Here is a 24,341-nt window from a genome sequence, read left to right on the forward strand (position 1 = left end):
GGAGGGAATAAGCTACACTGTTGCATTGCTGAGAGAAATTACTTTCCTCAACAACTGGCTGTGCAGCATGCTAGAAAGGATGTTCCTTGCTGTATAATTTAGATGGCTAATGGCTACAGGAAACAACTTCTCCATTGCTGCTATTAACCTGTTGACACTGCTTTTTTTCTCTGCTTCGTTTGGGTGCCCCAACATTTCACAACAGCGTATTTTCACTCCAATAGCAGGGATAGGCAACCAGCGCCCCTCCAGATGTTGCAGCTCCCGTTATCCCTGATCATTGGCTCTGCTGGCTAATGCTGATGGGACTTGCAGTCCAGAAGCATGGGGGGGGGCAGTGCTACAGGCTCCCCATTTTTGCCATATAGAAAGCTGCCTTGCACTGAGTCAGGGCTGTTGGTCCATTTAGCTAAGGATTTGCACTGACAGGCAGTGGTTCTCCAGGGTTGCAGCCTTTCCTGCCCCTTCCTGGAGCTGCTTGGGATAGAATTTGGGACCCTCTGCGAACAAATGCTCCTTTTTCTTAAGAGGATTGCAGCTTGCTAGTTGTCCCATCCTTTTTCGTACTGTGTGTTTCAAGTGTGTGTTCTTCTTTAATAGTCGGCAGAGTCCCTTATTAGCGATGTGTGTGTGGGGGAGAGAGGCGGAGAGACAAACAGATGGTATTTAGGGCTGGAGATGCTGTGGTTTGGTAAAGCTTGAGAGACAGAAAAGGGGAGAGTTAACAATTCATACCCATGTATGGAACAAGCACAACCTTCTTTGGATCCTGTTCAGCAGAGCCTGTGGGCCTCAGATCAGGAACTTTATCTGGCTAGTAATCTATAGGCACGCTGGCTTGCGAGTTGGTGTGAGGAAAGCCGGATGCTAAGTGCTTAGTTCTGATAGAAGGAAGCATCTCTATATGCACGTGAGGAGTTATTAAATATATGCACACATTGACTGTGTATGAGATATCATGGCAGGGTTCTACAGTTGTCTGAACATTAACAGGTAAGTGACTTTAATTATTCTTCGCTTCACACCTCCTTCCCCCATATTTCCTTCACAGTGTGGAGACTTTTGCAAACACTTCTTTTTCTTCCTTTAATCATTGTATGATATTGTATGTAAGAACAGGGACCGCTTACCAATTGTTTTAGGTTGAAAGCTAGCAGGCAGAATCTGTAGGTTTTAAAAAAAAAATTGCTCTGTGTAAATGTCCAGATCTTAGGTGTTTAAGAAAGACCGTTCTTTTTCACATCCAAAGGATGAAGCACCAAATGAATTATCTGGTTTTCCTGAAAGTGCAACTTTTTATATAGAAATGGATAATGCTAATTAAGGTTGCAAACATACCTTGGGGTGGTGCTAAATATTGGGAGATACTTCTGTGTAAATATGAACTGAATCACTGCAATGCTATTCATAGTTACCTGGAAGTAAGCCTCATTGAATAGATTGAACTTATTTCTGAGTAGCACCTTAGAGACCTACTAAGTTTGTTATTGGTATGAGCTTTTGTGTGCATGCACACTTATTCAGATATGTATCTGGTATCTGAAGAAGTGTGCATGCACACGAAAGCTCATACCAGTAACAAACTTAGTAGGTCTCCAAGGTGCTACTGGAAGGAATTTGTTTGTTTGTTTGTTTGATGCGACTATGGCAGACCAACACAGCTACCTACCTGTTACTTCTCAGTAGACGTTTTTAACATTGCAAAGTGGGATTTCCAGTATGAAAGAGTATGTACTTTTATTGTTTCTATAGTATTTTTTTAATGTGCTTTATTAGTTAGAGAGAGAAGATGCTTTTAGGTGTGCTAAGTTGTTTGTGAAGTTGTATATAGAAACCAGGAAAATATGTCAGTGTGTCAAGTTCTTGGAAACCAGTTGGATTTAAAACAATAAATGGAATTGAAGATAAGACTGTTGCAGAAAAAAATGAAGGGTTTTTTTTTTTTTTTAAAAAATGGAAATTAGTGTGATATTATAAAGCAACATTTTTGCAGTTTTAAAATACTGGTAAATAGGTTCTTATTTGTTTTGATTAATTGCTCTGTGGCTGGAATTCATGCAGCAAATTGCAAAAGGGAAAAAGAATGGAACAAAGCAGGGTTATGTCTGTGTTCTTTTTTTTTTAAAAAAAGTTATGGTCCATTAATTTTAATATATACTTGTCCATCACTGAAATTAGTCATTTAAAAATGTTTACTACTTCCAGTGTAGTATCAGAAGAAGTGTACCAGCTTCTGGGAATTGCAAGTTTGGAGAGTGCTGTTGCATTCATATCTTCCTTGAGGATTTCCCATGGACATCTCTGAGAATAGGATACATGGAGTTTTGGTGTGACCCAGCAGGAGTTGCTTTACATCCTACAGAAAGCAGCTTTGCCAGTCCTATACATGGCGCGTTGCTGAGCAGAGGGCCTGCAAAGCGCCTTTTGCTGTGGTGCCCAAGAGTCCAACTCCAGTTGGCTGTTGGGAACATGGGAAGCACTGTGGAAGAGAGTTTGATGGACAGGAGGTTGGCCTGCATGGCTGTGAGAGGTTGGCAAACCTTCACTCCCTTTCAAACCATGAGTTACAAAGCTGGCTTTTTTCAGCAAACCAAGGTTAAGATTAGGTGCGCCATCGGGGTGGCAAAGACCCCCCAAAATTTTCAAGGAGGGGCCTAGGCCCCCTCAAAATTCCTTGGCGGTTGTGTGCACATGCCCCAGGGTGCCACATGTGCAAGCTGTGGGGTGTGCACACAACATGTCAGCAAACCCTGTGGCATGTGCAAGTGACTTGCCCCACGGTGTGTGCATGTGGTGAGAGCATGCTGTGGGGCGCGCTGACGTCATGTGTGCATGCCCCTCAGTGTGCATGCACAGTGTGCTGACATCACATGGCCCCAGCCCCCTCAATCACAGGGGCAAGGCAGCGTGCGTGCTTAAGGTGAACTACAGTTTGTCAGATCTGTATGCAACACTAAATTGCAGCTGATCAGAAATGGTATTTAAAGCTTCTGATGTCTTCCTTTTCAGCTGCGCTAAAGGAGGATAATGAAAGAAGGGGACATGCAAGGCTCACCTAGACGCCTTCTGGTCACTTGAAACCAGTGGTGGCAAACCTATGGCACGTGTGCCAGAGAGGGCACTCAGAGCCCTCTCTGTGGGCACATGCGCCGTCGCCCTAGCAGGGCTGTAGCTTCCCAGCTGGGGGTGAGGGAGGAGGAGGAGAGAAGGGGTCTCACGCGCTGTCCAAAGCCTGAGGCACCAGGGCCTGGCGAGTGAGTGAGGGGCTGAGCAGGCATTGACTTTTGATGCGCCAGGGCCTCCCACCACTCTGTGTTTCCTACTCGGGAGTAGAGATGGGAAGGCCTGGGGGGAAAAAAACATGGAAAATTGGGGGGGAAACCAGGGTCCCCCCCATTTTTCCCCAAAGCTGTTTTTTTCCTGAAAAATCTGTTCCCTCCCCCCCCCCCAGTTTTTCCATTTCCCCCCAGGCCTTCCAGCACCCCCACTTTGGAGCACCCTGCCGACTGACACCAGGCAGGTGCTCTCACTGTACCCTTTCCAGCAACTGCTCAAAACATTTTCGTTAGGCCCAGCCCCTCTGAACACATAGAAGCTGCGTGCGATTTATTTCCTTTTAACCACTGTTGAATTTAATCACTTTTGAATATTCTTAAATACCTGCTTTTAACTGTGTTTTATCAATCATTTTAATATTCTGTTGTATATTTTTGTAAACTGTTTCGAAAGCTCTCTTACCATCATGTGATTTATAATATGTAATAACAAATTCAATTAAAAACACACACACACTCCTTTTCCTTTCAAACAGAGTTTGAGCCTTAGTGCAACATACTGTTCGGTAACTGGATGTTGGTTACTTCTGGGCCTGGCATGCAAAATTTTTGCCCTGGCTGTCCTCAAGTAGAGATAGAAAGGCCTGGGGGGGGGGGGAATCGGAAAAATTGGGGGGGGGGACAGGTCCATCCCCCTTGTTTTTTCCCCCAAAGCCATTTTTAAGAAGTCCATGAGAAAAACAATAAAGAGGAAGAGCAAGAAGAAATGGAAAATGATAGAAGTAGTTTAGAAAATGAGATAGAATAAACTGCATGTATATGTTGTGTCTTCTGTTTTTGTGTTTTTAAAAACACTCCTCACAGGGTAGGCCTTGGTGGACCTTAACTTTATTTGCTGTTGGTGGCAAATCCGATTATTTTTTTTATGTTGATGGTTTCTTGCTTTTTGTTGTTGTTGCTTTTGAGGGAAAGGGGGTGGCTACCTGTTTTATTGCAAGCATAATACTTTTATCTACACTGTGTTTCACGCAATTTGTAAAACTACTCCACACTGAATGTTTTTCCAATTTTTCCGTTTTTTTCCGGGGGGGGGGGGGGAAACAGAGGGGGAAACGCTTTTCCCTCATGGCTTCAAAATTTCTGGAAAAATTAAATCTCTACTTGGGAGTAAGCCACCCTGAGTTCAGCAGGGCTTAACTCCCAAGTCAGTAAGCATATAAAGATGGCAACCTAAGACAGGGCTGCTGGGTTTACATGTTTGCTGGGGTTTCCCGCGGAAGCCAACAGAGAAAATTCGTGGAGGCTGCAAAGAAACGGCTAATAATAATAATAATAATAATAATTAATACCCTGCCTATCTGGCTGGCTTTATTTATTAATTTATATTTATTTGTATGTGCGCACGCAATCGTTACTATCTCATATTAAAAATCGGGAGAGGGTGGCTCTTAGTACAGCCCTCCAGTGTACGCTAGTGGCCAAAATTGTGGAACCTTCTGGAAAAAATGTATTTCCAAGGTTTGATGGCTCATAACACCACTTTGTTTTGGAGTAATACCAGTGCTTCCCCCCCCCCCAATAGGGACACAGGGGGATGCATACCCCTAAACATTTTGTGAATTTAACGGGTGAAGAAATTCACTGTATTTATTTTCCCCAATTTGAATTGTATTTATGGTGGTGATTTTCATGAGTCAAAAAGAGAGTACCCCTAAACATTTTTTTTTAAAGGAAAAAAGTACTGAGTTATACCATAAAATTATATACCAATGGAAAGATAATTTAATGAAGAAAGTAATGCAATAACTTTTATGAACGATTATTTATTACAACAGCAGTCATAAAGAAGAAATGTGTAACACAGAGGGGGGGGGGGGAAGAGATATACAGGTTAAATTGCCATGTTGGCACTTTGCGATAAGTAGGTTTTGGGTTGCAGTTTGGGCACTCGGTCTCTAAAACGTTCACCATCACTGCTCTAAACCATGGCAATAATATGGTTTATTATGGCTTCTGAATGCAGCCCATCTCTTGGTTATGACCAGGGAAGCCTAGTTGTAATTAGGAATAGATGAATCTGCCAATTTCAGTTTCTCATAATTTATCATTTTCCCCATATTAAGTTCAGTTTGTCGCATTTCCACTTCAGTAGTCCTCATGAAAATTTGTCAGTGTTTTCATGAGCATTGGTTCTAATATACACATTGTTGTATGCAGTTTTCCCTAATGTAACACATTTTTGCAAAGCGATTTCCCCTAACATAAATGCATTTGTGTGTGTCTTATCATTGATATATGCTTTTTTATGCACACTTCCCCTAATATACACATTATTGCACAAATTGGGTTTTTGTTTGTTTGTTGGAGAACTACACCACAAAATTCAGAGAAATGCAAATTTTAAAGGATAGTTGTGTTGTAAATAACTATACAACTTTTGGAAGACACCTGGAGACTATAGGGAGGTTTTTCATGTTTGATGTTTTATTGGGCTTTTATATTTGTTGCTGCCCAGAGTGGCTGGGGCAAGCCAGTCAGATGGGTGGGGTACAAATAAGATGATGATGATGATGATGATGATGATAATAATAATAATAATAATAATAATAATAATAATAATAATAATATGGTTTGTGTATTGTTTTGGTAAGTGTGAATCTGGTTCACATTAAATTGCAATCCAAATTGAATATCTGCGCCCCTCCCGCATCCCTAGGTGTGGTCGGTGGTCTGTGAGATCTCATTCAGGATACCGAAATAGGTAAGATGAAATTTTTAATTTGACCACTCTGGTGTTGTAGTGTGTGTGCGCGCGCGTGGACACACACTCTCTCACTCTCTTTAGAGCTGTGTTGTACTCATTTTCACAGAACATCTTCCTTCTGCATGGTGAGGGGTGCTGTATAACTCTGAATCTTGCCTATGCCAACAAAAAAAACTCTGCTGTACTTATTTCTTTTTTCTCTCTCTTTTCTTTTCTTCATATCGTCTGCCTTTCTGGAGCTCAGAGTGCAAATTAAATCTGTGTTGTTTGCAAAACTGGCGTAATTTTGCTTCTCAAGCTTTGCTGTTTCTTAGAGAAGTAGGTTATCAATGACTACTAACCCTGAGGACTATGTTCTGCCTCCAGTGGCAGGGAGAGTTCTATTGCACTCAGGTCCTGCTTGTGTGCTTCCCATAGACTTCTTGTTGGCCACTGTTAAAATAGGATATTGGGTAAGATGGGTCTAGAACCACAGCTGCTTCTTATATTCTAGCATGTCAGAATTTACACAAAATATTTGGCATGCAAACCTTTGGGCAGACTTGAGATTGGACACCCCTAACAATGTGCCGTAAATTACCGGTATATGTAGTTCTCCTCTCCTATGCCTCAATCCTTTTCCTCTTATCTCAAACCGGCAGCGCCGTCCTATTGCTAGTGCAAAGTGAGAACATCAGAAGACCTTCATATACCGCAGTATGGTCAGGGAAATCCAGTCACATAATTTTTGTTGCATCAGTTATCAAATATGGAGGTGGTCATTATTATAATTGGAGTTCATGCATTGGCAACCTCAAGGCTAGATTACTGCAATGCACTGTATATGTAGGGCTGCCCTTGGGCCTCATTCGGGAGGTCCAGCTGGTGCAAAATGTGGTGATCAAACTATTGATACTTACTTTTATTTATTTATTTACACCTTTTCTAGAACACACACACACACACACACACACACACACACTGTGTGCAATGTGCAGAAAACTTAAGGCAAGAATAGACCACTTAAGCGACAAATCTTACACAAATACAGAGCTACCTTACATTAATATGGTACAAAGCATAAACATATATCTAGCAGCAGAAGGACAGAAAGAGGGAGAGAAGGCAGCTGGCTGGAAGAGGCAGCGCAGGGAGAGGCAATGGGACTCAACTATATGCTTTATTAACAATAGTGCAGTAACTCCCCCTTACATCTCAGACACCAGCCAGTATGAGAAATTATCTTAATGCTCTAGATAGTATATCCTGTGGGTGTGAGCTTAATCTGCTTTCTGTCTGTTTTGATGCCATGTGGATGACTGCATGCAAGGCTTAACATCTGTACATTTACTTGTTCTAGAAGACAACACTTTATGCTTGGTAATTGTTTCAAAACATTTCAGTAAAGTTTGTAATGATGATAATAATAATAATAGGAAGAGGAAGAAGTAGAAGAAGAACTGGCTAACCTCAAGCCACCTATCTACCTTGTAAAAAGCAGCTGCCCGTGAGAGTCTTTTGTTGGTGGGAGTTTATTTTCAATAGGGCTAGACCCTACTGAGCCCACAGACCGTTAGTCTGATTAGCTGCAGCTGTTTAGGACTCTCCCCAAACCAGCCCACCTGAAAAGGGGTTGCCTCTTTGGGCCACTCCCTTTATTGTTTCATTGGGCATGGTTTCGTGTGTGGTGTCCATTTCTCTGGAAGGTTTATGTTTTCCTCTAGACCAGGGTTTCCCAAATTTGGGTTTCCTGCTGTTTTTGTACTACAGTTCTCATAATCCATGGCTACTGGTCCTACTAGCTAGGACTGGTGGGAGTTGTAGTCCCAAAACAGCTGGAGACCCAAGTTTGGGAAACACTTGTCATTTATTGGGTGAGAGGCTGGATGTGGTCTGGAGTGGTGGAAGTGGTCTCATATTCCTGGAGTGCACAGAACTGTGGCCCTTCCGAGGTGTGAGGCAGAAGGGAATGTGGAGGTTTTTTTGGCCCAGATGAGAGCTGGGGTGTGAGTCATGTCCGTTTCTTATTTTTGTAAATCTCTCCTTGTGGATGTTCCCCTGACGCAGTCCTCTGCTGCTTGTCTGTGTTCCTAAGGTAGGTCATGGACATTGCGTGTCTGGGTCAGGGTCAGGGTGGGTGGGAGCTGAACTGCCAACCCTGTGGTGACAGGTAGGTGGGCATTCTCTGTGGTGGCCCCTAAGTTGTGGGACTTCCTCCACATCTGACACCTTCATTATACAGCTTCTGCAGGATGCTGAAGACAAATCTCTGTATCCTAGCTTGTGATACTTGAGGTGTATATTCTTAGGGCCCACCTTATTTTTATGGTTGTATGTTGTATTAAGCTGTTGTGGTTTTTTTTTTTTTTTTTTGAATGATGTGTTTTAATTTTGTAACCTGCCCTGGGACCTTGGGGTGCAAAGGGTGTTTAATAAATAAATAAGTATAATCCCAGTTCAATCACTGAGATCAATGGCAAGAGTGTTGCTGGTCACTCCCCAAGCTGGTGAGGCTCATTTGACAAGAACAAGAAGCTGAGGCTTTAGTGCCATGGGCCCGTTATTGGCAAATCTCTCTGCCAGTAATCTCTCTGCGCCTTCTGTGCCAGCTTTCAAACGCCTGCTGACAACTTTTCTGTTCAGTCAGGCTTATGCTGGCAATTAAGAATAGGTCTCCCTGTAACAGCTGATACATGGTTCTAACTTTTTATTAAGGTTTTAATTCTATGGCACTGTATTTTTGTTTTTTAAAAAAATCAGTAGTGATGTCAAAACATTTAAAGTAAATAAGTAAGTAAATATTACTGTCCTGTGTTACCCTGCAGAACATGGTAATTTTTTTCCCAGACAAGAAAGGCAGGCAACACAGTGGTACATTGGTACTCAAACACCTTGGTTCCCAAACGCTGAAAACCCTAAAGTGTTCGGTATTCAAATGTTTTTCGGAAGCCAAACGGCCGATGCGTTTGTCTGCTCTTTTTTGGAGGGGGGGGGGGCGCCTGCACCAATCAGAAGCTGTGCCTTGGTTTTCGAACATTTCAGAAGTCAAATGGACTTCCGGAATGGATTAACTCTGGCGCTTTTGTTTTTGCTGGTTAATTTGCGTTTCTGATTTTGAGACATTTTTCGGTTAATTTTTATCATCTACAATACCGTCTTATTTATTTTATAGTACAGTATATTGATTATTGCTTTCGTTTTATGGATCAATGGTCTCGTTAGATAGTAAAATTCATGTTAAATTGCTGTTTTAGGGGTCGTTTTTAAAAGTCTGGAATGGATTAATCCGTTTTGCATTGCTTTCCATGGGAAAGCGCACCTTGATTTTGGAACGCTTTGTTTTTGGAACAGACTTCGAGAATGGATTAAGTTTGAGAACCAAGGTACCACTGTACTGTCTTTGGTCTAAGCAAACACGGGGGAAACGTGGCCCACTGGCTTGATGTAGAAGCTCTCCTGTTCAATTCCAGTTACCCGTATATACTCGAGTATAAGTTGACCCAAATATAAGCCGAGGCACCTAATTTCACTACAAAAATGTGGGAAAGCTTATTGACTCAAGTATAAGCCGGTTCACCTTTGCCACTGTGGCAGAGGAGGAACGAGCAGCCCAAAGCAGCCCTTTGGGCTGCTCCTTCCTCTTCATCCTTTGCTGCTGTGGAGCTCACCCCGTCGCAGGGTTTCGAACCGCCATTCTTCTGATCAGCAAGCCCTAGGGCTCTGTGGTTTAACCCACAGCGCAATGTTCCTTTGTGTTATACAGAGAAGGCTGGGATCCTGTCCTGTTTAAGCAGGAGCCAGGGAAAGTGAGCACCTGTGGGGTTTTAATACTTCCTTAACTGATAGGCTTTCTGCCTTCTGGGGTCTAAAGTTTGCATTTATGTGAGCAGTTCAGGAATGGAACAAGCTGCCTGGGGAGAGTAAAGAACCGCCGTTCTTGTACACGTCTTAAGGAATGGTTGACTTGAGTATAAGCCGAGGGCAGCTTTTAAAGCACAAAAAGTGTGCTGAAAAACTAGGCTTATACTCAAGTATATACGGTACCTGGATTGGGTAGGAGATATCAGGAAAGCCTTCACTTAGTGATCCACTACCAGTCAGAATAGACCACACTGGGCTGCTGTTGCGGACTAGTGGTCTAGCTCAGCATGGCCTTCCTCAACCTGGGGATTTCCAGATGTTCCTGAATGACAACTCTCATTGTTCCTGACCATTGGCTGTGCTAGCTGGCGCAGATGGGTATTGAGGTCAAAAAACATGTGGTGATTACCAGGTTGAGGAAAGTTGGCATGAGGCATCTTCCTGTGTGCTGCCTATGCATCCTCCCAGGGGTAAGGAGTGGCTATTAAAAGCAGCGCATAAGCATGCACTACCGTAAATGCCTCCCTCTCCCATGAATATGTGTGCAGCTTACTTTGCAACTGGGTCCCCCCCCCCCAGCCCCCGGTAAGTTGACTGAAGAGAGCTTGTTGGCAATGCAAGAACTGAAACCACAATGCCTGCCTTTCATTTACAATCTAGAGGCTTAAGGATGGGGAGCTGGGGTTTTTTTTTCCAGGGGTGGGGGAAGTGAGTTTTTGTTTTGGCTCGGAGATTAAATGTTTATGGCAAGTGTCCCTCCAGGAATGCATGCCAAAAGTGTGCCCTTCCCTATTGGAATTCCTTGACCATGAAACATCTGCATTGAATACAGTTGAAATCAAGTCTGCCAGCAAGGGATGGAGGGATGGAAGGGGAATTCAATTTTGTTTAAACTGCTTCCTGTTCCCCATTGGAGCTAAAAAAAAATTAACCTACCAATTGAAGCATAATTTGCTCTTTTTCTTAGAACCTCAGAGACTTTCCTGGTATTTTAAAAAGAAAAGAAAAAAACACCAAGCATTTTTAGACTTAAGCTCTGACCTAACACCAGAAATACAGTGCCATAACTTCTTTGTAATGACTAGAGGTGGGAGAGAAAAGCTGTTGGGAGACGGGGCAGAACTATGCTGATTTTCAGTTTCTTTTCTTTTTTTTTTGTTAAAGAAAGAAACTCCAATGTGGCTTTTGTACAGGGGAGCAATGGGTGGGTGGCGTGTCTCAGGTAAATTCCTGAACCGATAAGGCAATAAAGCGGCAGGAACATAGATAATTTACCTTATACAGAGTCAGAGCACTGGTCCCTCTAGCTGAATATTGTCTGTACTGACTAGCAGTGGCTCTCTAGGATTTTGGGTAGGGGGTCTTTCCCAGCCCAACCTGGAAATACTGGGAATTGAACCAGGAATCTCCTGCATGTAAAAGCAGAAGCTATACCATAGATTTCCTCTGCTGTGGTGCAATAAAATATATATATTGGGTGGTAGAACTGGATGTTAGTGCATGGGACCCGCTTCTCAATGGAGAAGCAAGAAGAACTTCAAAATACTGTTTTTAAAAAAGGAGTTTTTTTTATGAAGTAGAAAAATCTCTTAAAATAGTGTAGCACTTCTTCAGGGAGAAAAACAGGAACAGCTAAATCAAAAATAAATAGAGGCTGTTATAGACATATCCACTGGTTATAATTGAAGGACCCATCCTTTAAAAAACAAACACATCTTAATACAACAAACCTCAACTAAATCCAAACACAGCTGCAGCCAGAGGAAAATCACATATGGCATTCTACAAATCTAAAGGCCTGTGCATTTTTTTTATTTAAAAAGCCATTGTTGTTAACCATCTTGCTGCATGGAAAAGGGAGAGGGAATTTAAACATCTACATGAAGCCACTGGGAGAGATCATCAGGGGTTTTGGGCTGGATGTTCATCAATATGCGGATGATACCCAGCTCTACCTCTCCTTTAAAACAGAACCGATGAAGGCAGTGAACGTCCTGTGTGAGTGTCTGGAGGCTGTTGGAGGATGGATGGCAGTTAACGGATTGAGGTTGAATCCTGACAAGACAGAAGTACTGTTTCTGGGGGACAGGGGGTGGGGGCTCCCAGGTCCTGATGGGGTAGCTGTGCCCCTGAAGGACCAGGTGCACAGCCTGAGGGTCATTTTGGACTCATAGCTGTCCATGGAGGTACAGGTCAATTCTGTCTTCTTGTTCCACCTGGTACAATGGCTGAGACCTTACCTGCCTGTGCACTGTCTTGCCAGAGTGGTGCATGCTCTGATTATCTCCTGCTTGGCATAATCTGGCTTTCAGGACACATTCCAGTCAGGGAAAGACACATTTGAGGAGGGCAGGCCAATGAGGGGTGTGGCTTGGGGAGGGACGTATAGAGTGATATTGAGGGTATCATTTGCCCCTCTTTGCCTGAGTTTCCCTAACTCCTTGGACAAGGGAACTAAAGGTGTCCTCAGCCTAGCACATCAGAGCTGGGCATAGGTGTGTGTGGCTGATAGCATACATCAGTGTGCTGACACGTAGTGTGTGGAGTGTGGTTTTCATCTAGCTTCTTACCTGTGCAATGGTGATCCTGCAGCATTCCAGAAGTATGTGGACTTCCAACGCCCATCTACCACAGTCAGCATGGTGATTTTGTCAGGGATGTTGGAAGTTGTAGTTCAGCAACATTTGGACAACTACAGGCTCACCAACCCTAGTTTGGAGGATGGATGTGCTGCAGCAGGGAAGGTATAGGGCAATGGGCCTTCTTTCTCCTCCCTGCCCAGACACTGGATTCCTTCTGGAGACAAAACAGGTTTCTTCTGATTGGGAGATACCACTGTGCATGTGGAATAGCTAGTGGAGATGCTCTGAGTGACTCCTTCATCCCCAGCCACATTAAGCATTCTTTTAACTGTTGTATTCTCTGTATAATCGTGTCAGGCTACTGCCTGGTCTTTTACTACGTGCTATGGCCATAGGGCTAATGCAATAAATAAATTGATTGATTGATTGATTGATTAAGCATTCTGGGTTACCCACGGTGCCCAGATTGTGTGAACTCACCAGAAGTTCAGAGTGACCAAGTGACAGGAGCCCAACTGCGTCTCTTTAGGATGTATATTTGTTTATGACATTTGGCTTGGCTTGAATGCCTGTTTCGGGTGATTTCTATTACAGCGGCGGTGCCGTATAGGTGTGGAGAAATTGAGGCAGCATGAAATTCAAGATCTGTGGCTCAAAGAGGCGTTTGTTCCCTTGGCTTGACTGCTACGCACCAAACCATTTATTTTAGTTTCTTTCACCAAAGAGACTTGCCATGTCTTTCATTCCCTTTGGCTTCCCCAGCTAAGCCTGTGTAATTGTATGAAAAGCATTTCCTCCTGTTACATTTTTTTAAAGGGGGAAACCCACGAAACCAGCTGTTTTCTATTAGATTTTGTTTTACTTGTACATGAACACACACACAAAACTCTCTCCAGCAATATAAGGCACTGCAGTAAAGGCCTGTTCAATGTGAATGGCGAGAAAATCACACACACTTCTCCATACAGATGTACTACTACTACTACTACAACAACAACAACAACATTAATGTGTAATTGTATTTAATCAAATTCCTTTTTATAGGAATTGTATGGGCCTTTGTGGTGCACCCAGAGAGCTCATTTGAGTGTGATGTCCATTGATATTTGCAAAAAAGCCAACATGACCTTCTAATGATCTTAACAGAATGTTTTCATTAATATTGAATGTCACTTGGCTGCTAAACTCGACTTTCTTAATGCTATTATTATCTTATTATATTTGTGATACTTAAGAGAGAGCTTGGCATCTTAGGACCTACCGTACCTCAGCCCTGAATGTGACCTATAGCCTGGGATGTGTGTATTCTTTAGTTACATGAGAACGTGGGGCGGGGGACGACGACGAGACACTGGGGAAGCTGTGTGCCACCAGATTTTTGGACTACAACTCCCATCAGCCCCGGCTAAAACGGCCAATGGCCACGGATGATGGGGTTTGGAGTCCAGCAATATCTGGGGGAGGGGGGGGGACAGAATCTCTGACTCCTTTCTAGGGTGTCAGAATAAGTGCAGAATTGAACTTCTTCAGCTGTCCTCTTTACATACACAAAATTTTTCAAGCAACTTTCTGGCCCTTTGATTGTAAATATATGCTTGAAAGTGTACACATGGTTTGCAACCTGTATCTGATTAATCGGTTATATTAATTGATTCTAAAACCTTTTAACTGATTAAAAAAGCACCCAGGATTATCAGTCAGCACATTTCCAAAAAGTTCATTATTTTTTAATACAATACTTATATAAAGGGTTGTATCAAGTGTTTGTCCTCCTTACTGTAGACCTATTGACGGGCACGGCTTAGGTCCACTAACTTCAAGTAAAACTTAGTTAGCTGCATCTCAAAAACTGTAACTGCTAGGTACCATCTTAAAAGAAGGCACACCCTCCCATTGTTTACTTCTTTACATGAGCATGCCCACAACATTTAAAGATTCTCTATTCCTGGAATAAAATTAGGATCCACAAACAAACTTGCTAGCTCGCCAGTGATATCAGGCAGAATTCAGGAGAATGAGGAAAAGGCAGGGGCTGTCCAGGATGCAGCACTGAACCTTGTTATCAGGGCTGAAGCCTGTCTGGAGCTCTGCCGTCAACTGCATAGAAATGCAAGAAAGGAAGCAGATGGTGGGTTGCGGAGGAGAGTGTTTTGCAAGCTAAGCAAGACTGCAACCCTTCTGACTTCTCTGGTATGTGGGCATGATGGAAGGACAGTCCGGTGGTTGCGCTGCTGAACTGGGATTTTTGCAGCCCCAAACTGACCGACCCTATAATAAAGCACATCAGTTTAGAAAGATAGTTACATGAGGGAGCTCTGTGGCTATATCATCTGTCTTTTCATTCCCCCGTGCCATTGGATCAGATCTGCCCCCAGCTTCCACTGCGATCATCTGGCGGGACTTGAGCCTAGCCCTTTAATGAACCCAGTAGTTAGGTTAGCCAGAAAACTCTCCACTTTGAAGAAGAAGAATTGTTTATTATACAGTCACAGACCAATAAAATTTTGTACAGAAACAGAAAATGTGTCACAACAATGGAAAACAAATACTTCTAAATGTGCAGCCAAATCAGATGCGGACAGCAAGGATAAGTTCCTATTTTAGTCCCTGCTCCGAGGGGTGTTAGACTTCTTTTTAATTTATTTCTAAATGACCTGGCTTCTTATCTGCATATTGTTGATTCTCATGCTCTGTCTTCACATCTGCTGTTTTCTGCTGATGCCGCTATGTTGCCATATATTGAGTGATAGCTCATATTCTCCATTATGTAGATCCTTTAACCACTTGGCATAGAGGTGGGGTTTATTTTATTTTTTTAGTAGTCTAAAAAACGGCTGTAGAGTCAGATCTGTGAGATTTTTTTGCCCACGGGAAAGAAAAAAATTAAACATTTCTAAGCATTTACTGTTTCCTCCCCCTCTTAATGCGAACGTTGATCCCAACTTCCTGAAAAGTGGTATGTGTCCTCTTGAGAATGTTTGTTGTTTTTGGCTGGAGAATGGGGTGTTATTGAAAAGTGAGGGAAAGACCGTTTAGCTCATGTGCAAACATATCTGTGAAATACGCCCCCACCCCCCAAGTTTGGTATGCACAGAGTGGTTCTGTAGGACTGCATCAGAGACAACGTTTTCCTTCTTTGCTGGGCATGAAATTATATCCCAGTCTATCATGAGTACTTCAGAGTGTGTTCACATCTAAATTAATAATTCGTTTTATCCTTGGAAATTTCAGAGACTGTGTCATGGCGACTGGATCGGTGTATGAGATAGAGCCATTTGAGGTTGAAGAGACAGAGGAAGAATGTTCAAGTAAGTAAATATATTGCACTGTTCGGGATTCCGTTCGACAACCAAGGTATGACTGTAGTGCAGAAGAGACCTCTGTATAAGGCAATCGTATGTTATGAAACAGAAATGAGGATTTTTTGGGGGGAAGGGCCGTGGTTAAATGTTAGAGCTTCTGCTTTGTTTGCAGAAGGTCTCAGCTAGGGCTGAGAGAGACTCAAATGTCTAAAACTCTGGACAGCAGCTGCCAGTCAGTGCAGGCAAGACTGAGGTAGATGAGCCAGTGGTCTGACTTGGTATAAAGGAGGATCCTCTGTTGATTAAAATGTTGTTTGAATTCGTGGCAGCTCCAAAACACAAACATGTTCAGCAATGAACAAAAGCGGACCCTGCAAAGTCTACTGCTTTGCCAGTTTCCCTGTCTCTTAGATCAAGATGCCTAATTGCTATCTGCATCAAACTATGTGGCTTAAGTCATGTTAAGTATGTTGGCTGTGGCTGACATCTCTCTCCCACAGAGCAAGGCGGAGAGAAAGAGGGCAGGTAGCAGCCTGGAGTCATTGTTCACTCCACAAAGCAGTTACTGTGCCAGCCACTCTGCAGCTGATGGTGGCACCATCTTGCCCCTGCCATGCATGCTGGCACGAGGCGGAGAGAAAACATTGCTGACAAAATGATTAGCTGGCAGGGAGGGGAGGAGATGAATTCCCGTTGAAGTGATGCTTTTGTTTTCGAAGGAACCCACCAGCTGTGTGGATTTTTAAAATGCCGGGTGCCCCTGTTTAGTCAAATAATAGAATATGTGTCAAGACAGGTTCTGGTCATCTCATGACTTCTTTGCATCCAAGATACACGCAATGCAGCTGGGAAGATTTCTCATCTTAGAGGCAAAGGATGGGGCAGCGGCGGCATGGAATTATGTGTAATAATCTACACATTTAACAAATGTATGAGTTAATTGGGAGAGGAGCAGCCCAGTGTTTTCCAGGCATGTGAAGGAGCATAAGTTTTCTCCAATATCAGACAGATCCATATTAGCTGCCGATTGGAAAAAAAAATCACAACTTTTGCTATCTAGCAGGCCACCAGCTTTCAAAAAGCCACCACTGCTAATTAAGGAAACAGCTGAACCAGTTTTGTGTAATGTTAATATGTGGTGTTTTAGCATAATCTTGTGCATTGTTCTTGAAATCTTCAGCTGGAGTGGAGGGCTATAAATGGCTTTCCCATCGCATTATTATTATTTCCTCCAGGGCTGCTATCAGCAATCAAACAAATAAAATCAAAGTAAATAAACCTACAGCTCTTATCAGCACCACGAAACATTGCTAGTGGCCAGGGAAGCTGTAGTTCAGCTACATCTGGAGTGCCAAAGGTCCCCAACACCTGTTTTAATTGCTGTGGGTATTATAGTGTTGGGTCTTTAAGCTGTACGCTGCCTTGCTATATTTCTTACAAAAGTGCCATTTATAAACAAACAATATTTCAAACCAATGTAGTATAATAAGAATGAAGTAATAAAATACAATACAGCAGGCAGCCATTGGTTGGACATACTGTTCCGTCTTCCATTTTCTCAGTGTCATTATAACGCCAGAGAGTTTTCCCACCTTCGTGCCAACTGCTTTGACGCAACACTTTTTAATTTTCTTCCCTCATTGCCCCACCCATTGTGCAGAGAAGAAGAAATCAAAGTTTCAGACTTTTAAGGACTTCTTCTCCAAGAAGAAGAAAAACAAGGAGCAGCCGTCCTCCCTGGGAGAAATAAAGCTGAAGCCAAGTCAATCCAGTAGTGATGTCAGGATCCGAAACCTTGATTCCTGCATACTCCATTTGCCAATAGAGCCTGGGTAAGGTAGTGCAACCGTCTTGCAGCAACAGGTTAAAAGCAAGAATTGTCCCACAACAAGCTACACGTTTCATTCATGCTGGTGCACAAACAAATCCCAGCGCTGCAGCTGGAATGCCAGGAATTTCCTCTTTCCCATTTGCAGCGTGCCTCAAAACAGCTAGTGCAGTAAAAAAAAAAAAACCCCTCTGGACTGTTTTAGCTCGCAGAAGCGCTGAGAGATGGGATTTGACCGCCTGTTGTCTAAAATCCACCCAGACAGCACCAATTAGCATGGATGCTGCAAGTGGGTTCGTCAATATTTTATTATCATATAGTACCTGAAATATTATTGCTATCATGGCCTGAGCAGCTATTTCATATCTCGATTGTGGGAGGAACGTGACCTTATCCCTCCACCTCCAATATGCAGGCAGTGGCAACACTCTGCAACTAAAAAAAAAAGATCTCTATAGCCAAATCTTGAACTTGCAGCAGTCCAAAATACAGAGTGCAGATGTGCACAGTATTATTGACTAATATAAGGTATTATTTTACACCACATTTCCATGAAGAACAAAGTCCCCAAGGCTGCTTTGTATTGTATATTGTTGTATGCAGTAGTGAACACAGGAAACACGGAGTTGGAATGGTCCTCTAGTCCTGACCCTCTTGCCAATGCAGGACAGTCTGGCAGGCCAGTGTGAGAGCAGAATGCTGGACAAGAAAGCTCTGACTCAGCAGAGATCTTCTTACGTGCTTATTTGCTTCTCTCTAGCCTCTGCTCTTAAAAACCTCTAACAAAGGAGAGTCCACCACATTCCAAGGAGGCCTACTCCTCTGAGCAGTGGAAACTACTCCATTAGGATGAATGGTGCACTGCTTCACCAACCTCACTCTGACCCCACCTTCCTGCCTTCTTACTTACAAGCAACACACTAGATGGCACTGTGTGTCAGCTTCCTCCTCCTCCTTAGTCTCAATGCTGCCCTTGCAGAATTCAACAGGTAGGAGGGCAGGAACAAAACCAGGATGAGTTGGCTGAGCCTGTCATTGGCTCTGGCTTACTGTTGGGCTTTCTGCCTTCTGCCCCAACCCTCCCAATGGGCACCAGAAACCACTGCCATGGAGTCAAACCACTGGTCTTTCTAGCCCAGCAATGGCTGTTCTCCAGGGTCCCCTACAGAGGACTTTCACAGCCTCTGATTATTTAACTGGATCTTCTATAGGCACTAAACTAAGGGTCCTGCCCTGCTTTATATGTTACTGTGGTTTTTATGGTTGAACCACCTTGGCTGCTACTTGTAGAAGCACAGCAAGTAAGTTTTCTTAAGTATATATAAAATAAGAGTTATAATAAATAAAGTATTGGCGGCACACTCACCCAACCAGGTGCCCTCTGGATGCTGTTGGACACCAAACCCCATTGGCCCCAACAAGTAGGAGCAGTGGTCAGGCATGATGGGTGATGTAGTTCAGCAATATCAGGGGCACCAGGTTGGGAAAGCTGGAAGAAGAAGTTTTTGGATTTGATTTCCTACTTTATCACTACTCGAAGGAGTCTCAAAGCGGCTCACATTCTCCTGTCCCTTCCTCCCCCACAACAAACACTCTGTGAGGTGAGTGGGGCTGAGAGACTTCAGAGAAGTGTGACTAGCCCAAGGTCACCCAGCAGCTGCATGTGGAGGAGCAGAGACGTGAACCCAGTCCACCAGATTACGAATCTACCGCTCTTAACCACTACACCACACTGGCTCTCTAAGTTACTCTCTAAGACCCAGGAAGCCTCTTTCTCAGCTTAGCTTTGAACACTTTGATTGCCTTTTTAAGCTGCTAATTCTTAGCCTTGGTGCCCTATGCATGGTATGTAAGAAATACAGCCCTACCTTACAGGACCGTTGTAAAAATTAGTATGTGTATGTGGAGAATGTAAGGCAGAGATGGGAGCCATCCAGACATTGTTGGACTCCAATTCCCAGCAGTCCCATAAACCCTTGCCAGCAAAGACAGTGGCTAAGGATGCTGGGAGTTGGATTTCAGCATCATCTGGAGAGTCATAGCTTCCCCACCTGTGACTTAAAGAAACAACATTTTTAAAAAAGCATTAAAATACAGTTGTTGTTGTTTTTAAAAAAGTCTGAACTGCCCCTTTCCCTCATTTCAGATCCAAAGGGAACATGGGGAACAAAGCCTTATCTCATGACAGTGTTTTCACAGCGTCCTCGCAAGAAAACCTCCCAGGGAAGGTGAAAGCTTTGCAGGTAAGAGGACCTTCACCTCTCCCGAGGGTTGTAGTTTCTTGGTTCAGCCGAGGACTCTCCAAGATCCCCCTTTCCTTCCAGGACAGTTCTGTTACTGAGAACCAGATGCTGCCATTGTAAGTGGGATCATATTCACCCACCAAGGAGGAGCATGTGTTTCAATGCATGGTGGCCTCATAAGGCGAGAGAATCTCGCAAGTGAGCTCACTCAGTCTTGTCCTTTAAAGCCTGGTGGGAGGGGAGTGACAGCTGTTGGGACACCTCCCCGCCTTCAGTCTTCCATCTCTTTCCTTTATCATGTATCTTGGAAAAATGACTTCTGGACCCGTGCTTGCTGCCAAGCCTGTGCCATTATTAGTAAGAGACACAGTTGTCATGTTTTAGGATGGGAGCATGGCAAATTAAAACCTTTCAGCATAGTGAAAGCGACTTCCTTTTCCAAGTCAGAAGTCATTCTTTGAGTGGCTGTGGATATATATATATATGCAAATTCCACACAAGGATGTGCATCAAGACATTTGACTGAATGAAGATATTGTACAGCAGCCGTTGGCTCGTTTCTGCCCCCTCCTTTTGTGTGTGTGTGTGTTTGTTCTCTGAATGAGCACATTTTTCATTGGGTTGATACAAATGCCACAGATTTCAGAGTTCAGGCCAATTGACACTGCTTTAGAGAGACCACACAGCAGGCCTCAGTTACCCACCAGGAGTTCTTTGAAGTGCTGGAGATCAACTGTTGGAACGTTTCTCCCCTGTCTCCATGTAATGTGCATGTTATTATTATTACAAGCTATGCCCAATACAATTATTATTACAAGCTATGCCCAATACATAAGGAACTCATTTCTTGCCCACATATCCAATAAAAACTGTTATTGGTTATAAAAAAGTTATTGGTTTTTGCAACCAGCATCACATTTTGAAGTTTGGTCACTTCCAGGTGACCTGTTATTGAGATTTGTTTGCTGGGAGGTTATATGATGATGATGATGATGATGATGATGATGATAATAATAATAATAATAATAATAATAATAATAATAATAATAAATAATTTATTTGTACCCCGCCCATCTGGCTGGGTCTCCCCAGCCACTCTGGGCGGCTTCCGCCAAACATTAAAATACATTTAAAACATCACTGTTTAAAAACTTCCCTAAACAGGGCTGCCTTCAGGTATTTTCTGAATGTCAGGTAGTTGTTTATTCCCTTGATTTCTGATGGGAGGGTGTTCCACAGGGCAGGCGCCACTACCGAGAAGGCCCTCTGCCTGGTTCCCTGTAGTTTTGCTTCTCACAGTGAGGGAACCGACAGAAGGCCCTCGGCGCTGGATCTCAGTGTCCGGGCTGAATGATGGGGGTGGATACGCTCCTTCAGGTATACAGGTTAGATGATGTTGTACTGAGCAAATGTTTCCCACACTTCCCATTGCACTTCCCCAGTAGTTTCCTTATTGTAAAAAGTCCAGCTTTGTGTGGAAGTGGTTTTGACATGTACGAGCTTCAAGTCGACCTCAGTGGTGCAACCTGAAATTGCCAGGATGTAATTGAGCCAATAGGAATATTACTATGTTTGTGTGCTCCAAGGTCTGTCCTATCCTGTCGCCCACAAAGCTAGCCTGCTGTCCTCAGGTACAGTGGAGGGTGCTGCTATCATTGCCACTGTTGAAGAGCAATTCAGCTCTCAGGACAGTTGGTTGAATGCATATAGAGCTGTGGAAATGAAGAGTACCATCCTGTCCTTGGCTTTGGGTACCAAACTCTCTTGAGCTGGCCCAGGTTGCAATGTAAGGGTAGAATGGAAACAGAAGCAACCTGAGCAACATGGTACTTGCCAAGAGGGCTGCACCTCCTAGTTAAAAACGATGTTTGATGACTCCTGTGTACTTTTATTCCTTCCTTTCCTTCCACCCAAACAGCTTCGGTTACAGCAGAACCTCATGTTTGGATCGCCACCGCTTGTTATCCCCAGCAAGAGAATGGAAGAGGTGGGTGCCATTTCGGAAGACGATGGCTTACCCAGAAGTCCTATGGAACTCTCCACCCTCCATGATGTTCTGATTTGTTCTGTGAGCGAGGTGTGTGCTGCTGGGCCCTTTTTGAACACAAGGAATAATAGAGAATAGCACTATTCAGGCACTTTTTCTCACACTATTAATGATCTTGAGGTGTGGGGAGATGGACTGGGGTATGCTGCTGGCCCCTGTCCTGGCTATCCAGGCATTGCAGAATGTGAAGCATGTCCTCTATACATGTAGGCTCCTGCGTGGGGTGTGTGGGTGTGTTTTCCAGTCACTGGGAATGATCATGCTTCCAACAGGGGACGAGGACATACAGTGCCAAAGCCACAGCCCTGCTCTCTCCTTCACACATTTTAAATTGCACTATTTCACTTATAATACCACTTTCCTCCAAGTTTATCAAGGCATGGTACATTGTTCTCCCTCCCCTTCCACCCCTGTTTTATCCTCACAACAGCCCTGTGAAGTAGCTTAGGCTAACAGAGTATAACTGCCCCAAGATCACGCCATGAACTTTATGGCTGGGTGGGGATTTAAACCTTGGCCTGCGGTGTTATAACCATGGCACCACTGTTTAATCATGTGAAGGATAATGCCCGGATAGGACTATTGTATCATGAGATGTGGTGCCTCTGCCATTTCGCAGGCAACAGCAAATGTTTAACTACACATTTCATTTCCTTTTCTTCCATTCCAGCTTTATTTAATATTAATTTGGACAAAACCTGAGATAGTTCTCCAAATCTTTATGGTCATGATGGTTCCCCCCCCCCCGCTTTTTAATCCAGTCCTCAAATCAAGAAAAGAAAAGAAAAGTGTGTGTGTATGTGTGTGTGTGTGTGTGTGTTACAGGGTAAAAGTAAAGGACCCCTGGATGGTTAAGTCCAGCGCTCATCTTGCTTTTTAGGCTGAGAGTGCCGGCATTTGTCCACAGACAGTTTTCTGGGTCATGTGGTCAGCATGACTGAACCGCTACTGGTGTGTGTGTGTGTGTGTGTGTGTGTACATACACACACACACAATATGAATAAGGGTGGGGAGAAGGGTTTGAAACTCCCATTGTTCTTGGCACATTTTGAGATGGGGAATTTCATTAGTGCGAGCAGTTTCTGAGCTCTGGGAACAGTACTGCGCCTAAGATTTCAGATTAAAATTGCAGAGTGGAAGGAAATCAGGACCTTTTTCAGCCTCCCCACTTCTGGTTACTCTCTGAAGGCTGGAGAAGAGATGCTCTTAAGAATATTGGGGGGTGGGGGGTGGGCAGGGGAAGGACTAGACCATGTGAAAAATGAACATAATATTTCAGCTGCAGTTCATTCATTTTCAGCTTTGTATTCTTGTTATAAAAGTGTGCTTAGACATTCCATTGTTGCGCCTGTAACTTAGGTTTAAGGTGCCATTTAGCTCCTAGCTGTCATATTTCAGTTTCTAACACTGGTGGGGAGAAAGACATTGGTCTGCTGGAGCCCTTCTTACTTTACAAAGTGGTGGCACTGAAATGCATGCCGAGTGTTCTTGAAGTGTGGAAGAAACATAGGGTTGTATTCAACGAAGTCCTACTCAGAGTAGACTCACTGAAATTAATGACCTGAAATTAGACCCTATCTGCACTATACGTTTAAAGCAGTATCATGCCATTTTAAACAGTTCCTACAGAGAATCCTGGGATTCGTAGTTTCTAGAGGGTGCTTGAGTGTTTCCAGGATACCTTATTTCCCTGACAGAGCCACAGTGCTCAGAGTGGTTTCATGGTCAATCCCTCTTCATAGGGAACTCTTTCACAGAAAACCACCCATAGAAATTGCAGCTTGCAGCTTGTGGTTTTAAGGCCCCTGTGCCCCCTTTACCTTCATACGAAACTGATTTGGAGATGTCTCATGAAGCCAAAACAGAGAATACAGTACTCAGGAGGGCCCTGCTGAAGCAGACCAAATGACTGTCTAGTCTTGCATCCTCTTTTACACAGCGGCAAGCCAGATGCCTCTGGGATGGCCAGAAGCAGGGCATGGGGGCAAGGGTCCTCTTCCGCGGTTGTTGTTGCATAGCAACAGAGGCCCGCTGCCTCTGCTGCTGGAGGCCATAGCTAGCTATCGTGATTAAGAACTTTAAGGAGACTTGGCCAAAGCTTTCCAGTGCACCCCAAAGCTTCGGAAGCAGTAGTGTATTGAAAACATTTGTCCTTGCTCTGCACAGGCCCTTTCCTGAAGAGCGCTGGAGGGGTTCAACTCCCCACTCAGCTATGAAGTCCCCTGGCTGCCGCCCACAGTCTTTCAGCCTAGCCTACCTTACAGGGTTAGGCCTACTGTTGAGGATAAAATGGAAAGTGGGAGAAGGGTGTATGCAGTGCTTTTTTTCCTGGGGGCACGCAGGGGTACCCTAAACATTTTGTGAATCTAAGTTTAGCCTCATTGAGGGGCAGTATTTCAATATGAGTAGGAAAATGAAACATTTTTTTTAGGGGGGGAAAGCACTGGGTGTATTTCACCT

At 43.7% G+C, this 24,341-nt stretch overlaps 1 protein-coding gene across 1 annotated transcript in view; it reads left to right on the forward strand.

Moving 5' to 3' along the window:
• Positions 1-707: 707 nt before the first annotated feature.
• The window catches only part of KIAA1210 (KIAA1210 ortholog), a 30,668-nt gene continuing 7,034 nt past the window's right edge, over positions 708-24,341 (forward strand). Inside the window, exons 1-6 of the mRNA XM_033138272.1 lie at positions 708-993; positions 5,992-6,036; positions 15,693-15,769; positions 17,424-17,595; positions 19,738-19,834; positions 21,753-21,911. Of these exons, the coding sequence (XP_032994163.1) occupies positions 959-993; positions 5,992-6,036; positions 15,693-15,769; positions 17,424-17,595; positions 19,738-19,834; positions 21,753-21,911 (585 nt within the window). The 5' untranslated portion in view covers positions 708-958. The remainder of the gene's footprint in view (positions 994-5,991; positions 6,037-15,692; positions 15,770-17,423; positions 17,596-19,737; positions 19,835-21,752; positions 21,912-24,341) is intronic.

The sequence above is a fragment of the Lacerta agilis genome, chromosome Z (genome assembly GCF_009819535.1).
Source record: "Lacerta agilis isolate rLacAgi1 chromosome Z, rLacAgi1.pri, whole genome shotgun sequence".
Lineage (NCBI taxonomy): Eukaryota > Metazoa > Chordata > Lepidosauria > Squamata > Lacertidae > Lacerta > Lacerta agilis.